We start from the raw sequence: 20,886 nt of genomic DNA on the forward strand, positions 1-20,886 counted from the left end.
GGAGGAGAAACTGATCTTGTTAATCATGAATGGTTAAATTATAATGAGCTCGCCTGACAAATTTATGGGATATTTAGCTACATGACACCAAATTTTCAAAAAATTGAACACTTTTTTTAAAATTGGTATGAAATGTCAAAATTGACCCCATATATACTGTATATCCAAAATTAAGGTATTATATTTATATGTAAATAATTAATTTATTACTTACACGGGTCAAAAAAAGAGATAAAGAAGCCCTACCCATGTTAACCCATATTCTCTATATTCTCTCTATACCCATGTTATCCACCTTTCCATTTCTAACAGCAAGGTCCATGTTCTTGGATTAATGGACTATAATTTTGTCTTTTGAGGCAATTAATTAATTGACAATACAGAAGGAAGGTCGTTTACTTAAATAAAAATTATTTAAGATTATTAACCAAATTAGCTTTCCGACGGAGGTTATAAAACTAAATGCCCCCAAATTTATTCGGCTTTCCTTAAAAAAATTCAAACTTGAATGTTAAGCATCAATTATGCAATATGTATTCATATAATATAAAATAATGCAAATGATTTCATTTTAATGTTTTATATTATGTTCATAAGCACAACGCATGCAGGAAATGAATTATTGTTCAAGGAGGGTTTTCAGGCAATTTTAGAAATTAACGCATGAAATTTCGTGTGTTTTAGCACCAATACCTTATGAATTCTTGATGACAATGTTGAATTGTTGATATAAAGTAACACGCAATTGTGAAAATATTAATTACAGTATTAAAAATATGGGGAATTTTAGGGATTCACACTTTAATAATGTTTTCTTTATGATACTGAATAAGCTATTTTTTAATGCCTCGCCCACCACAGTAACAAGAATTAAAGAAAAAACCAACGACTCAAACAATGAAAGCAAAAGCAGAATAAAATGAATCCCTCATAGCCTCAAAAGATGTCTGATGACAATTATTTCACAATTTGTCACGTAACTATATGTTATGCTATATACAAGAGCCAGACGACAAGGTTCCTGTGACGCTTAACATATGTAACAATCTGAGAAATGTATATCCAAAACAAATATCGCCCTAAATTAACAGAAACTAAAATAATGTCTGCCGATTGCTCGACCACTAACTCAGATGTAAATCTTTCTCCTTGAGCTAAAAATATTGCTATATAAAACCATAAACATATTCTGGTCGGTCCTCATCTGATTCCAAGAAAAGAAGACCAGAAATTTAAAATCTATTTCCATGGTGGTGTATAATTTCTAAAAGGGTAATGTTCCAATCCATTATCTGGTTCTTTTCGCTTCCCACTGATGTCTGAACCGACGGTGGGTAAGGTATTAGACGTCAGCTGATCATCCATTAAATTGACTGGGCCTAAATTTAAGAAATCTCTGAGGACTAGAGGCTCCCTACCTCCATCTTTAATCATCACTCCAGAGTTCAGATCGAAACTGCTCCCTGAAGCTCCATCTACTGGAATTGAGCTCATGATGTTTAATACGAATGGCCGTTGAGAGAAACCATCACCTGCAATTTGGGGAATAATAGGTGATCGTCTAGAATCTACAATGTAAGGAATTGCTAATCCAGAGCCATATGAAGAGGAGGAGAAAGGCAAAGCAGCAACTGCCGGGACAGGTGCAACGTTATTGTAACCATAAACTGACGAATGGGCATATGGAAGAACAGATCCAATCGCAAAACAAGTCTCTGTTCTACCCACTTTTACATCGAATGTATGCTCTGGAGTTCGGCCATTTGGAAAGGGTATCGTTTGTGGAACAGGATCTTTGGGATTGATCTTCACTCTTGCTCCCATGATGGAAATTATGAACCCGTCTGTTTCAGTACCCCCTGAAACATTCACATTACTTAAACAGGAAATATCATAAGAATCATTTGGAAAATTTGGTTGATCATTCAGATCAATAATGCTTAAAGGCTGCATTGATGATGCTGATGAAGAATGAGACTGATGTTGGTCATTTTCTTGGGGAAAGAGGTGTCCTGTCCTCCAATCTGATGGAACTCCGTCGTCTTCACTTGTAAGATTCAGATCCAAATCATGACGTTCAGATTTTCTCGAGTCTGTTTCCACAGAAGATTCCCCAGAAGGAAGACTGGAATACACAGGAACATGTTTATAATGCAACAGGTCTCTAGTATTGCCATCTCCACTCTCAGTGACATTCAGATCAATTTCACGAAATCCTCGTGGCGGCTTCGGAGTGCTACTGATAACCCCAACAGTAAGATCCTCATTGCTCTTAGTACTTTGACCAAGTGATGCAGGAAGAAAATCACTTTTGTCAACTGAACCTTTCCAGCCAAGATTGCCCTCAAACTGAACGGGAGAAACAGGGAGTCCAGGAGCGGCCACCTCCCCCGAAGCAGAAAGAATAGATGTCGCTCCAGTTTGATTCTCAGAACAATCAATATCTTCTGAGCAAACTTCCTGATTCAAGTCAAATTTACATGGGGCTTTTTCTGCACTGGCTTCTTCATGAGCAACCTCAGTGACTTGAGAGGTTTCCATATCTTGGGGGCTACTTGTCTGTGCCATGCCTGGGTTTTCGATGCAAGCTGCAAACTTTTGCACTGGTGAAGCTTCAGCAGTCAACTCTGGGATATTCGTCATATGTAATCCCCTACTATCATGGGATTGATTTGCATTTACAGGGTCCAGGTTATCAGGCTGCCTAATATTACCATCAGGTGGTTTCTCAGAACTGAAACTTTGTTCTTCGGAATCAACAGCTTCTCTCACCACTTCTATGGAAACTTGGCAAGAAAGGTCTAGAGATGAACTTCTGCATTTGTTTTCATGACTGCCATCATCAGTATCTTTTCCACCAGAATCAATTTTCTTTGAATCAATAAAAGGTGGACCTTCATCACAAGAATTTTTCTTCTCGTGTTCCATTACAGAATTATTTGCATCTGCAACATCAGTACTTGAAGACGAAGCTTTGTATTCTGATTTCTTAGATTCTTCGAGAGAGATTAACTTCTCAGATGAACATTCAATCTTTCGGGCATGTATCAAATCACCAGTTGACTCCAACTTAGAAAACTCCGCAAGTCCATCATGCATATCTTGTCTTGGAACAGCAGTAATACATGATTCAACCAATGTAGTGCCAACTGACTCACACGTAGAAAAACCAACGGAAGGTTCAGAAAGAGGTGGAACGACTTGATCTGAAGCTCTGTCATCCCCATTTGGGCTATCTAATATTTTGTTCGAATTGCATGCACCAAAAACTGGACCAGGATGAAGGGCTTCAGAAACTGTCGGTGGCACTTGTTCATCTGTAGTTGAATCCTGGCCCTTCTCCAGACCAGAAAAATCACAGGACAGAGAAGAATATCTCGAAGGTGATTTTGAACCGTCACAACCTCTTTGAACATGTTCACTTTCATCCATTTCATCATCAGATAATGCTCCAACTTTCTCAGCTGATACAGAGTCAACACCGTCTCTTTTACATTTCCAGCTTTCAAACAGCAGTCGAGCCTTACCTTGTAGCTTAGAGCTACCATGAACTAGGAGATCCTCAACAGTTACCCAGATTTCAGAGGCAATCAAATTTTCGTAGCTCATATGCAGTGTTTCAAGGGCTTCGAGTAGATGAATAATTGTTTCTTCTGGAAAGCTTTTATCTGAGTCATTGTTGAACTTCTGAACATCCTTCAGCCACTTATCAATAAATTGAACTCCATCTAACTGAATAAAAAGATCAAGACAATCCTTGTTCTCAGTGGCAGCAATGGCACTCGCAACTGCCGACCACTGCCTGATCGTGTCACCAACATTGACAGTACCACTTCTTCCTTTCTGCATGACAGCCACAAGTTCCATGACTCGAGAGGGGGACGTGAGCCCATGATTCATCTCAGTCAAAGTGAAGAAGTTATCCAGCATCATAATTCTCAAAAGCTAGGACCACAACATACTATGTATTTTCCAGAATGGTCTTTGTCCTGCAGTAATTTAAAGAAAACAAAGTTTAAGAACATAAAATTCTAACCAACAACCAGCAATCGTCATTTTCATAACAAAATAATAATGAAATATATTTTCTTATCATGTGAACTTAAATGCAGCTGTGACTGTCATAGGTAATACTGAGACCCATATTTGTGAGTAGTGAAGCTCTTGGGTTAACTGTGAATAACAGTTGAGTTAGAATTTAGAAACGAGTTGACATTGAGAGCCTAAGGCTGGAATAAGGTGGTTACTGACTTACTTCTAGCGAAAAAATGACGGAAAAGATTTCAGTAGCAGTCGATACACATAAATTAGAAGAGCACTATTGTTTTTCCTTTACTGGTCAGCTCGTACAGTTATCTTCTTTGGGGACTTACAGGACCACTAAAAATTGTAAATCAACAAAGTCCTGAGCGTACTCGAGAAAAGAAATGTACCAAAATTTTATTTTATACTGAGAAATAATAACACTCCATACTAAAACATTCTTCACCATTACAGTGGCTCAACTTAGTTGGGCGAAGAGGGACATAAATTGCAAGAGCTGATACTCCAAAGTTCATTGACCAATATTTGGTGACATGATATAATAGATGTAAATCAATGGCAGATTATATATAGAATTTAACAGCAAATAAAACAACAGATGAATAAAGAAATATCTATAAACAATATAAAAAACTTGAAGTCCACTAATCAATTCAAAAGCAAGCACGCACGCAAAAATAAAAGTATAAACTGTTCATGAAGAGAGATCAATAAGCCAATAAATCACATACCAACTACAGTGTATCAAATTTCTTTCTGTTTCTTTCATAACAATAAGAACAGCAATAAGAATACAAGCAAAAACCATAGTGAGCAGTCTAGAGAATTCACACACCACTTCAGCAATGTCCGCAGCGTAGAAGTACGAGTTATTCCAAGATGATTGATTCAATTTCCTGAAAAAGGAAATTCAGAATAAATAAATAGTAATTTTTAATGCACCTGACGAAACCTGTGAATACCTTCACAAACAGCTCTAACCATGAAACAACAATTGAATCTCTGAGTCAACTAAAATCTAAAAGCCACCATTCAGAGAAATATAAGCCCAGAAAACCAGTGAAACAAATTTCATGGCTATTGCTAAACCGATGAAGAAATAGAAAGAAACAAGGAAAATTTTCAAAAATCTTTAAGCGAGGAAACACGAAAAATACTTTACCCAAAACCCTAAATTACATGATTTTGTGTTTTTCACCTAAGACATGGGTTAGAGTGTTCCAAAGCGTAAAGACGATGATAAAATCGCGATCAAAAGAGATATAAATCAAAGATTTGATTGCAGAAAGGGTTTTTTTTTATAATTAATTTAAAAATAAAAAATATTTCAAAAATATTTTAAAATAATTTTTTTTTACAAAATTACCTTAATCCGTCCTCTACATCACAACCTCTTCAATCCACCGCACCCCCATTTATTTGAAAAATAATTAGATATAATTTTTTAATTTTGTAATCATTTAAATTCAATGAAAAATCTATATTTTTTGTATTTGGGACATTATTTTTTAAGTATATATATTTCTTTATTATTTAATTTTATATTAATTTTTCATGATACTCAAACAATTACTTTTCAAAATCTAAACACATTCGTACGTTTTAAATGAAATGCCGATTATTTTTTCACTTATAAAACAAAATTCAAATTTCGTTCATGCAACTAAATCTTTTCAGATTAATATTCTTAGGATTTTAAATGATTCAATCCAAATATATTAATTAACATCATATTTTATGATTTTTTCTCAGATATCTGTTAGTGAAATTAATTACGAGTTTTATATAGTAATTTAATATATTTGGATTAAATTATTTAAAATCCTAAGAATATTCGTGATAATGTGGAATGAAGAGAAAATATTAATATTACAATTAATATGTGTGCTTATCTAATATGAAAAGATTTAGTTACATGAACAAAATTTGAATTTTGTTTTACAAGTGAAAAAATAATCGACATTCATATCATTAAAACGTAAAACCCTATTAGATTTTAAACATTAATTGTTTTGAGCATCTTCGAAAAGGCAAAAACTTGTGTGAGACGGTCTCACGGGTTATATTTGTGAGACGGATCTTTTATTTGAGTCACCCATGAAAAAGTATTACTTTTTATACTAAAAGTATTATTTTTTATTGTGAATATGGGTAGGGTTGACCCATCTCACAGATTATGATCCGTGAGACGGTCTCACATGAGACTCACTCCTTGGAAAATTAATATAAAATTAAATAAGAAAAAAAAATATTCTTAAAAAATAATGGCCCAAATACAAAAAAATATAGATTTTTCATTAAATTTAAATGAACACAAAATTAAAAAATTATATTTAATTATTTTTCGAACAAAAGGAGTGAGGTGGATAGAAGAGGTAGAGCATTCGTGCTTACAAAGCACGGAAGCTCGTCTTGACGTGGAGATCTGTGCTTTGTAAGCACGGATGCTCCACAACGAACATTTGTGTTTATAAAGCACATGTTAAGATAATTTTGCAAAAAAAAATATTATTTGTGAATTTTTTTTATTTTTAAATTAATTATGAAAAAAAACGATTGCAGAAAGATATAGATATCAATTAAAACAGCGTTAAGCAAAAATAAAATATTTAAGAAAATGAAAATAATTATTACCTCTTCCCAAAACTCGGAAAAAATTTAATTCCAAAACTCCAGTTCCTCAAATTGGTTTAGAGAAGCTTCTATATAACTATCCTTCTGCAGCCGAAAACAATAAAAATAACGAAGAAATTCTGCTCTGTTTGAACAAAGTTTAATGTTGTCCCTTCTTCATCCACTTTTAACAAAATTTTACTTTTTTACTTTACTGATTTTCTTAAAAAAAATATATTCCTTTTCTGGTTATGACATTTATTTTTTATAATTTAATTGTGCTTATTATTTTTTTCTTCGAAAAGTTTCCCCGTGGGTCTGTTTTAGTTCACGATTTGGTATTGGACATGTACTGCGCGGGTGAGCCCTTGAATCCAACCCATTATGGCAAGTCATGGGTCGGGTTTGATCCGATGTGTTACTTTCATTACTAATTTTTATAATATAAATTAGCCTTTATTACATTTAATTAAATTGTAAACAATTTTTGCCATAGCAAATTGGTATTAAATTTATATATTTTTTAAAAAAATTGTTACTCATAACGTATTCCTAGGCAGCGTCTCGCTTCATTAGGTCGAGTAACTTTTGATTAGACTCTTTTTAACTAATAACTATATATGATTTTAATAATTACCACAATCATATTAATTACCCACAAAATATTATCATTTCTCGATATCTCGAAAATGGCCCCATCATATAATCAGATCGAGCTTGAATCCATATCTACAACTCGGACTCGGACTCATTTTTAATTGAATGCAGACAACCCATGAAAGCGAGTTAAAACATTAGGGGGAGCATGGGAGTGATGTTGCTCGGATGAGCTCTTTGGTGTCAACCCATCCTAAGAAAATGTCCACAAAACATCATCAAATCTTAAATCTCGACATAATTTATATTTGTACGGATCACATAATATCAGACATAGTATCATGTTCTAACCTCATTTTCAATCTAAATCCAATTATATCAAGATAACATATGTTAACGTGTATATCATGGATCGGTATATATAAAATGATATGTGTTAACAAAATATTATTTTATACATTGATTTATCGATCATAAATTTCTTGTATCTCATGTCAATTCAAGTAAGACACATAAATATATAGTTTCACTCAAATCAATCAATCACATATCAAATTACTGATAGTGACATAATTTAGTAGAACATTTTCATTCAATGAACATTCATTTAACACTACTACTTAAGAGAGATACGTACCTTTAATTTCTTTAGTGATTTGTCATACGCAACTCCAATCATTTCTTTTGCTTAATCATTTACTGATAGTGACATAATTTAGGGATAATTTAACATAATCTGCCCTTTTAAGGCTTGCACACTATAGTTTCACAGTTCAAGTATTTCCTACATTCGATTCTTACTCAAATTCGACCAAGAGTCGAAAAATTTACAAGTAAAACTTATCAAAATTTAGCTTGTATTTACATTATTTTAATCAAACATAGATTTTCTTGATTAAACCTGAAAGAAATCATATAGGCTCAATCAAATAACGATTAGCGACGCTGCAAATTATTCCACCCCGCTGTTTTAAAACACTTGAGTCGCATTTGAAATCTTGAAAATAATTTATCCAGAGGACATCTTTTCCATCCTAAGCTCGTTTAACACAACCAATAAATAAAGTAAATCAAGGTACTAACGAGAATTGAAAGCAACAGCTCAATCTTAATATTTCCGCAGTTACTTCGAAATGGTGGGAAGCTTAGCTTAAGTGAAAAATCAGTACTTATATGGCAGCAAATCATGATATCATCAACCCAAACAGACAAAAGAACTTGCTTCATGAAGAATAAAACACACTCTAATTAATTCTCATCATTCATTTAGCATCAGCACAAATGAAAATTCTAACCACACGTTTCTACCATCTAAGAGGAGGACACATCTACAACTTATAATTACATAATTATCATTAATCAAGTCATGGGGTTTCACATGTAGTATCTGATCTTCCATATTTTGGCTTGGGTAAAGTCGTGCGCGATGATCGGGGAGTGGTTCTTTTTGCGAAAGCTAGCCGATTTCAGGTCTTCCCACCTTGCTGCAGTATAAGTTGTTCACACTGGCGTAATAATTGCATTACGATTCCAGTAGTCTGCTTGGATTTTGGAGACTGATGCATCAATAATTTAGTCAATAGATAACTTTACATATCCTAAGGGACAGAATTACCATTAAATTTGAAATTAGTTGCACTTGCCATCTACATCTTACAATATATATATGAAATGCGTTTATAGTCAAAGATTTAGAAAATTGGGAGCAGATTGTGGAGGATTGGTGAGCATGTGAACAACTTCCCTCATAGTAGGCCTGGCAGAGCTCTCATCCTCCACACACATCATTGCAATCTTGAACAAGTTAACGGCCCCAGTCACCTGATACCCGGTAAGCCTGCAGTCGACCACGGCCAGCAGTGTCGCGGTATCTGATGGCTGTGCTAGCTCTGACGCTTTTTTCCTAACCCACCGGACAATGTCAACACCGTCTCCGAATTCCCCCACTGGCTTCTTGCCGGTGATTAGTTCTAACATCACAACCCCAAAGCTGTAGACATCGCTCTTCTGGTCGACTTTCAAAGTGTATGCATATTCTGTAACACATCAAAATGCAAAGTTCATACAAAATTATAATACAACAAGCTTTGAGGAAAGCTTTTTGAAATGGCGTTCACGCGATTCTCTAAGCTTCATATTTAGGAATATTCACCATCTAGCATTTCCATTTAATAGCGTATGATTCATAAATAAATACTACTTAAGCCGCGTTATATCAAAATTCGTGACGTGACTTAACCACTTTTGACTGATGAAAATTTTCCATGATTATACTAGATTGTCATAAACCGTAGATTAACACAAAAACAGCCCAATGCATGATATAGTAATGGAACCAAGTTCAGCACAAATAACTCTCACCTGGGGCAATGTAGCCATAGGAACCAGCAATCGAAGACATGCACTCGGAAGCACCAGCATCGTGCAAGAATTTGGCAAGACCAAAATCAGCAACATGAGCCTCATAATCAGAATCAAGCAAGATGTTGTTCGACTTAATATCCCTATGTATAATTGAAGGCGAGCAATCATGATGCAGGTAACATAGTCCTTTTGCAGCCTCAGCTGCGATCCGATACCTTGATTGCCACTGCAAATGAGCGCCTTTTGTGCCATGTAACATCTCCCCTAAGCTTCCATGTGACATATATTCATACAGCAAAATATTGGTATCCTTCTTTGACAAGTATCCTAGGAGTCTTACAATGTTCCGGTGTTTGATGCTACCAAGTGTCTGAATTTCTGCCATAAAGCCATGATCATTGTGGCTGTTACCACGCCCACGTCCAACTAATCGTTTTATTGCAACGTCTATTCCATTAGGCATGGACCCTCGGTAGACAATCCCAGCTCCACCTTTTCCTATTATGTTCTCTTCTTTCAAGCATTCAAGCACATCCTCTGCTTTAAAGTCTAGCTTCTGGAATGCCGTTAGTTTCCAGATTCTTGATCTCTCCAGCCTTCTCTTTCGGACTATAATCCAACTTACAGGAAGCAGTAACAGAACAGTAATCAAGACGATGATTACGATGACCATGTTTGATGCACCAGTTGTTTGGGCCTCTTGAGATGGACTCGAGGCTGATGGACAATAGGAGCTGTGGGGAAAACAAAGCTTGGGATTTCCGACGAAAAATCGGTCATCCAGGTCGCGTAGAAGCCCCGTTGTGGGCTTTTTGCCGGATAAATCATTGTAAGAAAGGTCTAATACCGTCAAGCTTTTCATCATCCCAATCTCACTAGGGATCGATCCCTCTAGTCGGTTTCTTGACAAGTTGAGAACATTCAGATTCTGCAGGCCTGGAATGCTTCTTGGAATTGCACCATTTAGATTATTTTGGCTTAGATCAATAAATGTCAGGTGGGAACTATCAGCAACTGAAGCTGGAATTTCCCCAGTCAAGCTGTTGCCACTGAAATTTAGCATCGTAATTTTCTTGAGTTTGAAAATTTCATTTGGAATCTCACCGGATAACTTGTTCACATCAAGTGATAATATCTCTAGATTTATCAAGTTCCCGAACGATGGAGGAATCTTCCCTGAAATCCAATTATTGGACAACGAAAGACTTCCTAGGGCGGTGGCAGATATATCTTCTGGCAGCTCGCCGGTGAAGAAATTATCGTTCAGTTCGAGCATGTCCAGCAGGGGCAACCGGAAAAACCCTGCCGGAATACTTCCATTCAGGTAATTCTTCTTGATTCTGATACGACTCAGGGACTTGCACTCGCCAATTTCATCCGGAATCGGACCGTAGAAAGAGTTATCCATCAAAATCAAAGTTTTCAACTTTCCACCTTTACACAAGTCCTTGGGTATAGTTCCCGTTAGATGATTCTTGGTCACATCCAGCAGAAACAACCTTCCATTCCTTCCTAGATTTTCCGGTAAACCCAGCGTGAAATTGTTGTTCCATATCTGTAAAACTTCAAGATTCGGAAGATCGCCGATGAAACCCGGAAGAGGCCCCTGGAATTTGTTCTGAAACAAATTGAGCAGCGTCAAATTCTTCAGTTCTGCAAAACTCAATGGAATTTCCCCGCTGAGATCGTTAATGGAGATGTCTAATGACATCAAGCTTATCATACCGGAAAGTTCCGATGGAATCTGCCCCGTCAGATTATTCACCTAACCGAAACGACGGACGTTTAATTATTATACATAAATATAATACATAATATATGGTGTGTGTGTGTGTGTATGCGTGTGCATTAATTACATGTAGATTGTTGCCACAAAATGGGAGATTAGAGCATCGTGAAGTCTATATAATTACCTGAAGAAATAAAGTGTGCAAATGCTTTAGATTGCCAAGACTTGACGGAATCTCGCCGGTGAGATTGCACATTCCGAGATCAAGCAGCTGAAGCGTAGAAATAGAGCCAAATTCCGGCGGAATACCACCTTCATAGCTGTTAAAATACCCAAGATAGAGCTCTCGAAGATTTGGAATCATAGCCAAGCTAGCAGGAATTTTTCCCGTCAAGCTATTTCCCTGTAATGCCAAGTGAGTTAAGCTTTCAAACTCAGAGTAAATTTCCGGTATCCCACCCGAAAAATAATTTCCGGCCAGTTTAAGAAACTTCAGCTTCTTCAACTTCACAAACTCCACCGGGAGCTCTCCTGTAATTTCATTGTTGTATATATCAAACACTTCAAGCTCAGAAAGTCTCAGCACCATTTCTCCACGAAACTTGCCGTTGAAAAAGTTCCAACTCAAATTCAAGCACTTCAACGAAGTCAAGTTGGAAATCTCCACAGGCAGAGATCCGGTGAGATTATTTCCAGCCAGTGTGAGATTGACAAGCCCGCTCAGCAGACCAATCTCCGGAGGAAGCGTACCGAATAATTGTAGGTTGGTGATGTTAATAGCCGCCACACGTTCGTCAGCATCGCAAGTTACGCCGAGAAACGAACAATGAGCCGACGGAGACGGGAACGGCGGGGCGACCCATTCCTCGAGAGCCGAACCCGAAGGCCCCACCAATGAAGACTTGAGCTTTAACAAAATGTCAAGATCCGAGTATGCATGGACAAGTATCACTACTTGGAAAATGACTAAGTAAAGAAGAAGAGGAGAAGATTTTTTCATGGGTAGAATCAATGGAAGTCCTGAGTAGCTTCGGAATAGAAAAATTAGTACGAGTGAGATAAGTAATTATAGGATGCTGAAAGAAGTAGGAAGGAATCGAAGGGGCCAAAACGCTTAAATTATTAACAAAAGAATATGGCTTTCTGTTTCATCTTTATCCCTGTAAGTCTTTGCTTCCTGCAACATGGATCAACACACGTACAATGTTGTCGTTTATTAGGAAAAAAACTGGTTTTGTTTCATTAAGTTTAAGAAATAAACTAATCATTCCACTATAGAAGACGAACAATCTTGATAAAGGAAGAAGCGTGGACCTTGCAGTATTTTAGGAATAAAATAGTAGAAAGATACTCTAAAGGTGGCTTTTTACAATATGCTCCTTTTTTAACCTTAAACTTTGATATAATATCATGATTATATCAATTTTATTGTGAAACAACTGTATAAATTTAATTTTTTTAAAAAACATTCGTATAATTCTTTGTTCATGCTCTACATATGTCTGTCTGTATCAACTTTTTAATGGATGCAAAAAAATTGTTCAAAGTGGTATAATTTTAATAATTGAGATAAATTTAAAGCCGCAGAAATTGTGCACAAAAAGGAAGCATTACATATTATTCTTCAACCTCTACATTCTTCCACTTCGAGAAGAGAACAGATTCGCCCCCGACTTAAAGAGTCAGTGGAGTAAATTTTACGATAAAAATTAGAATCTAAGACAGTGATATGGCGCATAAAGAGGGCCTTCGTCTTCTTTTTTTTTTAAAAAAAAAAAACATTACAACGAATCCCAAATGGTGATGAGAAGGAATCACGTATGTGTCTATATTCTCGAAATAAAATTATGCAATGACATTGCATTTGCGATACAATTGTCAACCTAGGATCATAAATAAAAACTAGAAATACAAAAAAAAAAAAAAAACTTGATTTGTATAGAGCCATTCATTATTTGCTTGATCCGAGGTCGGAACTTCAACTTGATCTGAAAAGGCATAGGAAAAACTCGACGTGTTATTCGGTCAGAACAACAGAAAAACTATAGTTCGAAATTTTCAATATATTTATGAATAATTAATGAAAAATATACTTAATTACGAATTCAAACGGAGAAGAGACTGGATGTCCCATTAGATCGGACTCGACAAAATTTAGGTATCATCAAATCCGAATACAAAAAAAAAATGAATTAAAACCAATAGTCACTAGGGAAGTTGGTGAAAAATCACCAATCAAAATATTTATTTGAGTTCATTTCCTACCTAAAAAATTGTGGTCACTACCCATTGGTTCATTGGATCCTGTGATCTGCGAAAGGTTGGTGATTACCTAAAATCCAAGATAGATTGCCTGATCAATCACATGTTGTAACATAGCACGAACAGTGGTCAAATACAACTAGACAATTGGATACTGTGTTACTTAGGTTTGGTAAAAGATGTGCGGTGATATAAAACTTCTGTTTATAACGAAAAAACAAAAAATCAGAATTCGGTGTGTGATTTCCCGTTTGATATATTTTCTCAGATTTTGTACTTTTTTTCAAGCCAATAATTATGAGTGATAGGTGAAAAGCTGGAAAAATAGACTTTGCGGTTACTTTTGAGGAAATTACAAAAAGATATCGGGCATTTGGATTTTTTGTCAGTCAGATTAAATAAATCGAAACGGAGAGCTTAGAGTAGTCCGTTTCCCGACGTAAATCTACTTTCTGCTATATTAAAAGTATGGCATTTTTATATTATTACACAAAACTTCATATTTTTCATTAATTAATATTTTACTCGTGCATGGCATGGTTGTTATTTATATAATTAATTATTAAAATTAATAAATATTTGTGTTTGAATAATTATTTAAAATTATTGATATAATAAATGAGGATGTTAATCTTCTATTATTAAATTGAATTATTTATATCGGTTAACTAAAAATACTACTGATAAGAAAGAATAGAAAAATATTCAAGAGATCATATATTATTTTGTTTATCAAAATTTCAAACAATAATTATATATTTTTTAAATAGTAAATACTTTTTCATCGTTTATTAGATGAATAAATTTTGATTAAAAACGTATTTTACTTAATATAACATAGAGCAGTGGGAATTAAATATATAAAAATAACATAAAAACTCAAAACCGTAACTAAATTAAATAAAATAATATAATCAATATAAAATAAATATAATTTATATTTTAAAAAGACACCAAATTCAAATTGTTATTTAAAAAAATGAAAAAACTTCATATTTCATTATGTATTTATTTTTTATTTATTTTCAAATATTTAACATGTAACCTGAATTACATTAGTATTAATAAATATATTATTTTATAATATATTTTTCGTTAAATTTTTTAAATATAACAAAAATTATATACATATATATATTATTTTTTTAAAAAAAAATCCCGCTCTACACGATAATTACAACCTAGAGTAAGTAGAGTCTGTGAGTGACGGCGTGACTCGACGGGTTTAAAAGACAGGCTACTATCTATGTCAGGATTGCCAGTTGTACCACTGACATGGCAAAACACGAGGGCCTTCCGGTTTCGGATAGTGGGCCAAACTCATTTTGTTCGGGTTGATAAGCCCAAGCCCGAGACTGGGACGTGTCTTCGACCAAAAAGACATACGTATCCTTTCTGACAATTTTGGAAGTAAGTAAAAAGTCCACTCTCTCTTTTGGTTGTCTGATCCAACTTCCGAGCAACTTCATTGCTATTCTTCGGTCCTTTACTCCAAACTAAGAAACAAATCCATTGGTCAATGTACAATGTTTGAGTCACTAGGTAATGAATTAATGATGAAGAATTGTTTGATATCTGCAAGACCATACAAAATTTGAAGTCATTTTTATATTTTAATTAATAAATAAATTATTTCAACTTTTAACCTGTCTATTATTACAAAAACAAGGCAGTGGACATTCAAACAATAAAGATTCTAGCACCTTTTGTATTTGGATGAACAAATTTGATTTAATAATCCAAGAGAAATTTAAAAGATAGAGAATTGTGCACAAAAAAGGCAGCATATTTGTTCATCCAACTTGGATGATTTCTGTAGGTGTGATTATGCATGGTTTGATAAAAAGAACGAATAACTTCATCTACGCTCATCTATTTCTCGAAATCGAAGAAGGCAACTGTATATATTGTATGAATTCTGCTATCACACAATTATCAACATGGGATCATAAATAAAATATCAGAAATACAAGTGAAAACATTAAATTCCTTAGTTTCAACTAGCTAGCAAACTATTTTTCTTTTTATTCGGAAAATTTGGGGGTCATGGTAAATTATATGTGCAATGAATATGCTGCTTTAAAAACTTTAAACCAAAAGACATGAGAATTGAGATACAGTTGCTCGTACAAGTTACGTATGAAAATAAATCCAAATTAAATAAAATAAAGCAGCACAAGATCTTCAAAAACCAACTATGCTACAAGACTTCTTCGAAACCATCACAAAATATGCTTTCAAGAATACCACTGGGAATTAACGGATCTTTCAAGCAGGACGGATCTAAGAATTATAGTTGGGATGAAGTTGAACAATTTTTCCCTTTTGCTAATTTTTTGAGTTGTATGTCCAAGTCAGAATCTTAACAATATTTATCACTTGAGTTAAGAATCAAATAACAAATAGTGTAAAGGGAATAAAATTCTACTACATTGTCTGTTTACATCGGAAAATATATATATATACAATACAACCTCTAATTTAGATCCTAAATCAACGGATATATACCTTAATACAATATAAATTTCTATATGGAAGAAGCCCGATGGAGGCAAGTTAGTGGATTTCCCAGATTTTGTGCAATCATTGATTTAACCCATCTTAACATATTGGATGAGTTCAATTTCTCCAACTGCACTATCTTTGATTGCTGTAATAAAAAAAAAAATGGGTTGGACTACATCCCCACTACAGCCATAGAATAATTCCGTCTTTGCTTTCAAGTTTTCTTCTCAATTTAGGGTTTATCTATTTTATCGTAAGGTTTGAGTCAAATGTTTAATAATTTAAAAACATTAAATCACATTCTTAACACCAAACGACAGTGGGTTCTCTAACACTCAAGATCAAACGACAGTGGGTTCTCTAACAAATAATTGTTGCAATTGCACCTCAATTATGTTGAGCTTAAAGAAATGGATTGAGCAAGAAATTCCGCCCAATATGAGTTCAACGAGTTCCGAGGCTAAAATGTAAAGATATATATAGGAAAGAAACCCAAAAAAGAAAAAAAGAAAATTATAAACAAAATTGTTTTAAAAAAATCACAGTGCAACTAGATTAGTGCATTGACTTTTTTAATAATTCAGAGTCTTAAAGTTGTCCTTTATAAATTATTAGAATCGTGTTTTCTTTGATTAACACTTTTCCCTTCTTAGCTTAAATAGTATCTAGATGAGGCGGTTGTACAGAACATACATAAGAGAACATTTTTCTTCAAATAATAAACTGAAGCAGGAAAATGGGAGTTCTTTCCTCCCGCCAATTTGTTCCGTCTTCATTTTCAACACAGAGGGTAATTATTAATATAAAACATTTAAAAAAATTAACGAAACATGCTATGAACCCAATGATCTTTGCATATTCTTTACAAAAACATATTTGGCTTCGTTAGGTGATTGTGTTTCGATATTTATATTTGATTCAATATTGTAGTGAAATTAATACAATATTTAGTTACTTATTTTTAACTAGTTTATTATATCAAGTAATTTTGAAAACATTTTAACATTATACATACTAGAGATCACAAATAAAAGGTGGATGGGTGCTTTGATAAAAGGCAACAATCAAACGTTTAAATTTGAGTTTTACACCACATATTCGAATTAGTGTCTTTGCTTTCTCTTTTTTTTTTCTTTTTTTTTTTTTGAAGGAAAGGCTTAAACATTTTATCATAATCAAATTTTGTTAAAATATATAACACATTCAAAGTGTATTTGTTATTCTTATCATATAAAAATATTGGACAACGTTTTCTTAAGCAATCCATGTTATTAAATTAAAAGATGGGTCTATCCTACTTAGACCTAACATGAAAAATAAAATTTTTAGCAAAAAATAATTAATACATGAAACTGACTCATATAAGTTTTTTTTTTTTTTTTTGTGTTAGAGCTTCATACCAGATATATAAAAAATGGAAAATTTGGGTGAAATGCATTTGTTTAATTTAATAATAACATGAATTGCTTTCCTAATTAATTTGTATATGTCAAATAAGTGTTATTTTATCGAGTAGATGTCTTATAAGGTGGTCTTTCAAAGTTGACTCGTGCATTTTATTTACATATTCTTTTAATCCAATCACAAATTTTAAGTTACAGAACATATAACAGGAAGGTGATGCAACAAATTTAAGGACGAGTCATTTATAAATTAAATTTGACTGAATTTTTTTATTTTATTATTATTAGTTGTTTATTAGATTTTTAAGATTATATATATATATATATATATATATATATATATATATATATATATATATATATATTGGATGAGGAAATGTGGCAACCATCTGGATCTGGATGGGATAAATATATACATTGATTGTGTATTTATTCTGCAAAATGTAAGTTATTTTTTATTTAAATTAAATTAAAGCCGCCGCTGACCCGATTCCTTCCACGCTAGGGAACGCAGATTCACCAAAGACGTGTACGGCCTTGATTTCTCCAGAAGTCCATTTCCACGTTTTTGGAGGAAGCCTAAGGAATAGATCACAGTCAGCATGAGTATAACGACGGCTACATCTGAAAATGATTCGCAGGATCCTACGGTCACAATAACCCCGGCGGCTGCCGCCCTACACCGTTTAATATATATCCAGTCCAACGACTCGGGGAATATCTTGTTTGGCGACCGACCACCATAAGATAGTCGGTGAATTAGGATGAAAATTTTACTTTTTTTCCGTCTGGGAAGATTATTTCATTACGCGATAAAAACAAGTAGACACTGCAACTATTTTATAATATGTATTTAAGCTCATTATTGCACATTCTCCAGTAGATTTAATATTTTGTTCATATTTGAATATTTAAACTTTTTCCCCAATAATATACTTAAAAATATTTGAAGTTTCAATTTTTTTTGAGGAAATTAGGAATAAAATCATACATAGCCACACATTTTGTGGACAAAATTATTTACGTAACAAATTCCGGTCATTCGAACAAGACAGCACGCTGATTCTTCATTTAGGTCTGAACTCGAACTATCCTGGAAATTTTCAGATTAAAATTCTTCATAGTTATTGTTGTCATAATCTATAAATAAAAATAAACAAATAATAGCATGCAAAAATACAGTAGGGATCGTATGGGTCGGAAAATCTACCAAATTTTAGATAAATCTAAGTTATCTTATCGAAATATCAAATTTATTGGAATTTTCGTTAGAGTTTGGTATCAACATCAAAATTTTCAGCACGATAACGGGATGAAATTTGAAAATTTTCGGTATATATCAAAATAATATATATAGATTAAAAATATATATAATAACTTTAAATAATAAAGTTAAAATTTTAAAAATATAAGATATTTTTTCGGTATAAAATGATATATTTAGCTAGATACAGTGATGAAATCTCAATATACCGAAATTTCGGTATATATAATTAACATATCGAATATCGACTATACCGAAATTTTCGATATAATATCAATATAAATATTATTAATATTATAATTTTTGGTACGTTATACGATATTCATTTTTTTGGTATAATATGCTACGGTATACTACAATATTTATTGTTGGTTTTTAAGTATATGTTATTTTATACCGTCTCCAATTGAATATTTCACATTAATATATATCGTTAACTGATTATATTTTGTCTAATTTTTAAATGATTAGTTGGGTTTTTGTGAAACAGTCTCGCAAATTTTTATCCGTGAGACGAGACGATCCAGTTCATGTATTGAGTGAAAGTAATATTTTTTGAATAAAAAAATACTTTTAATTGATCGAGACTATAAGAGGTATGTGTTACAAAGTTGACTCGTTAAACGATCTCGGAAGAGTTTTTATGATTTTTAAATTAAAGGTTAATTTTTATTAATATTAGATTATATATATCATATAATAAGTTTTGAAATTAAACTAGTCACAATATAAATTTCAAAATGCATGTAGGAAATATAGCATAAAAAAGAATAATTTATTTAACTAAATAAAACTATCTTTTATGCATCTAAATAAATAAATGAGATGTGAAAAACTTTAAATATTAATGCATGAAAATTTTCAGACCAATACTGCAATTTCCGCTTATTCTATTTGTGATAAATCAATTTTAAGTCAAAAAAACGAACACAAAAAATAGAAAAATGAAAAAAAGGAGGAAAAAAAAGAAGAGAAAAGAAGCAGTAAAGTAGCCGTTGCGGGATTCTCGTTCTATTTAAGGGACCAAAGGGAGCTGCAAGAAAGTTGCTCCTTCCGATCTTGAGAATCCAAACCCCCATTCTACTTAATTTAATAAGTTAGATACATAGTTCTTGTAGTTTTATTTGATTTCTCGTTTTTGTGGTTTGGCTTAATCTCACAAGGCCATATTTTCCAAGAAGTTGAAAATAGTATCAGAACATTAATTATAAATAGTTATGCTGAATATTGCATATGTAGTTTCCTGTAAGTTCTTGATATCTTTCTATCAAATTTGCCTTTTTTTTTTCCACAATTCTTTTTCTCTGTATCGAAGCTGAAGGGGCCTCTGATTCGGTTTTATTGAAATCATTGGCCAAATCAAATTTACAATTTACAAAATTTTCTGATCTATTTACTCAAGCTTTGCCTGCATATTTCAACTGAGGCAGCAATGATTCAGAGATCACCAAATCAAACAGTTCCTCCATACAAAAATCCTATGAAAATCAACCATCCATTGATACGTAGCCCCTTTGCGCAAAATTTGCCTTCAAATTTTCAAGAAACTGGTATTTTACAGGCTCCACCACCTTTTCTTTCCCACTCCTGCTCACCATTCTCACTCCAATTACCACCAGCGCAACCACCTCTTCTTCCACTCCCAGCCGCTCACGCCCGCCGCGTAGCCTCCACCAGAGGTCTCTCTTGCTCTCCTACAAACAGGAAAACCAACAACAATATTAGGACCAGAGACTCACCCCTCACCACCAAGAGGCCAAATTCTTCCAGCAACCCCAGAAAAGAGAACAAAATTTCACATCCGAAACCTGCAGATTGTATAATTTTTTCGTCCACCACTCCTGTGGGACCCGACCTGGGTCGTCACCTTCCCAAGACCGTTGCAAAAGCTTTGCCTTTAATCTCACCAGTTAACATCATTCCCGATGATTATAAAAATGTCGAAACTAACATTTCCGACAAGTTTTCAGGTTCCGTAGTGTTTGCCATATCTCCCCCGCCCAGCAGCTTGCCTTTGCCCAGGTTTTCTTTGAGGCCAAAGCTCTGCTGCAAAGTTGAGGCTGCGGCGATCGATACCGGGGCCAGTGACGATCTCCGGCGACTTC

The 20,886-nt window shown here is 33.8% G+C and overlaps 2 protein-coding genes across 7 annotated transcripts; both read right to left on the bottom strand.

The window, feature by feature from the left end:
* Positions 1-911: 911 nt before the first annotated feature.
* On the bottom strand, positions 912-6,859 carry LOC140806995 (uncharacterized). Of its 6 annotated transcripts, none has more exons than XM_073163626.1 (3): positions 6,679-6,859; positions 4,880-4,940; positions 912-3,989 (listed from the first exon to the last, which is right to left on the bottom strand). In XM_073163626.1, exon 3 carries the CDS (start codon positions 3,931-3,933, stop codon positions 1,240-1,242), a length of 2,694 nt encoding a protein of 897 aa, XP_073019727.1. In that variant the 5' UTR covers positions 3,934-3,989; positions 4,880-4,940; positions 6,679-6,859; the 3' UTR covers positions 912-1,239. The 6 variants fall into 6 exon arrangements, with proteins under 6 accessions (XP_073019727.1, XP_073019723.1, XP_073019724.1 ...); XM_073163622.1 differs by lacking the exon at positions 6,679-6,859 and adding an exon at positions 5,207-5,322; XM_073163623.1 differs by lacking the exon at positions 6,679-6,859 and adding an exon at positions 5,026-5,305.
* A 1,621-nt stretch (positions 6,860-8,480) lies between these two features.
* On the bottom strand, positions 8,481-12,568 carry LOC140806981 (receptor protein kinase CLAVATA1). Its single transcript, XM_073163582.1, has 3 exons — positions 11,532-12,568; positions 9,616-11,383; positions 8,481-9,290 (listed from the first exon to the last, which is right to left on the bottom strand). The coding sequence occupies exons 1-3, from the start codon at positions 12,345-12,347 to the stop codon at positions 8,938-8,940; spliced, it is 2,937 nt and encodes a 978-aa protein (XP_073019683.1). The 5' UTR covers positions 12,348-12,568; the 3' UTR covers positions 8,481-8,937.
* Positions 12,569-20,886: the final 8,318 nt, after the last annotated feature.

This window comes from Primulina eburnea, chromosome 12, assembly GCF_022965805.1.
Source record: "Primulina eburnea isolate SZY01 chromosome 12, ASM2296580v1, whole genome shotgun sequence".
In the NCBI taxonomy this organism is placed as follows: domain Eukaryota; kingdom Viridiplantae; phylum Streptophyta; class Magnoliopsida; order Lamiales; family Gesneriaceae; genus Primulina; species Primulina eburnea.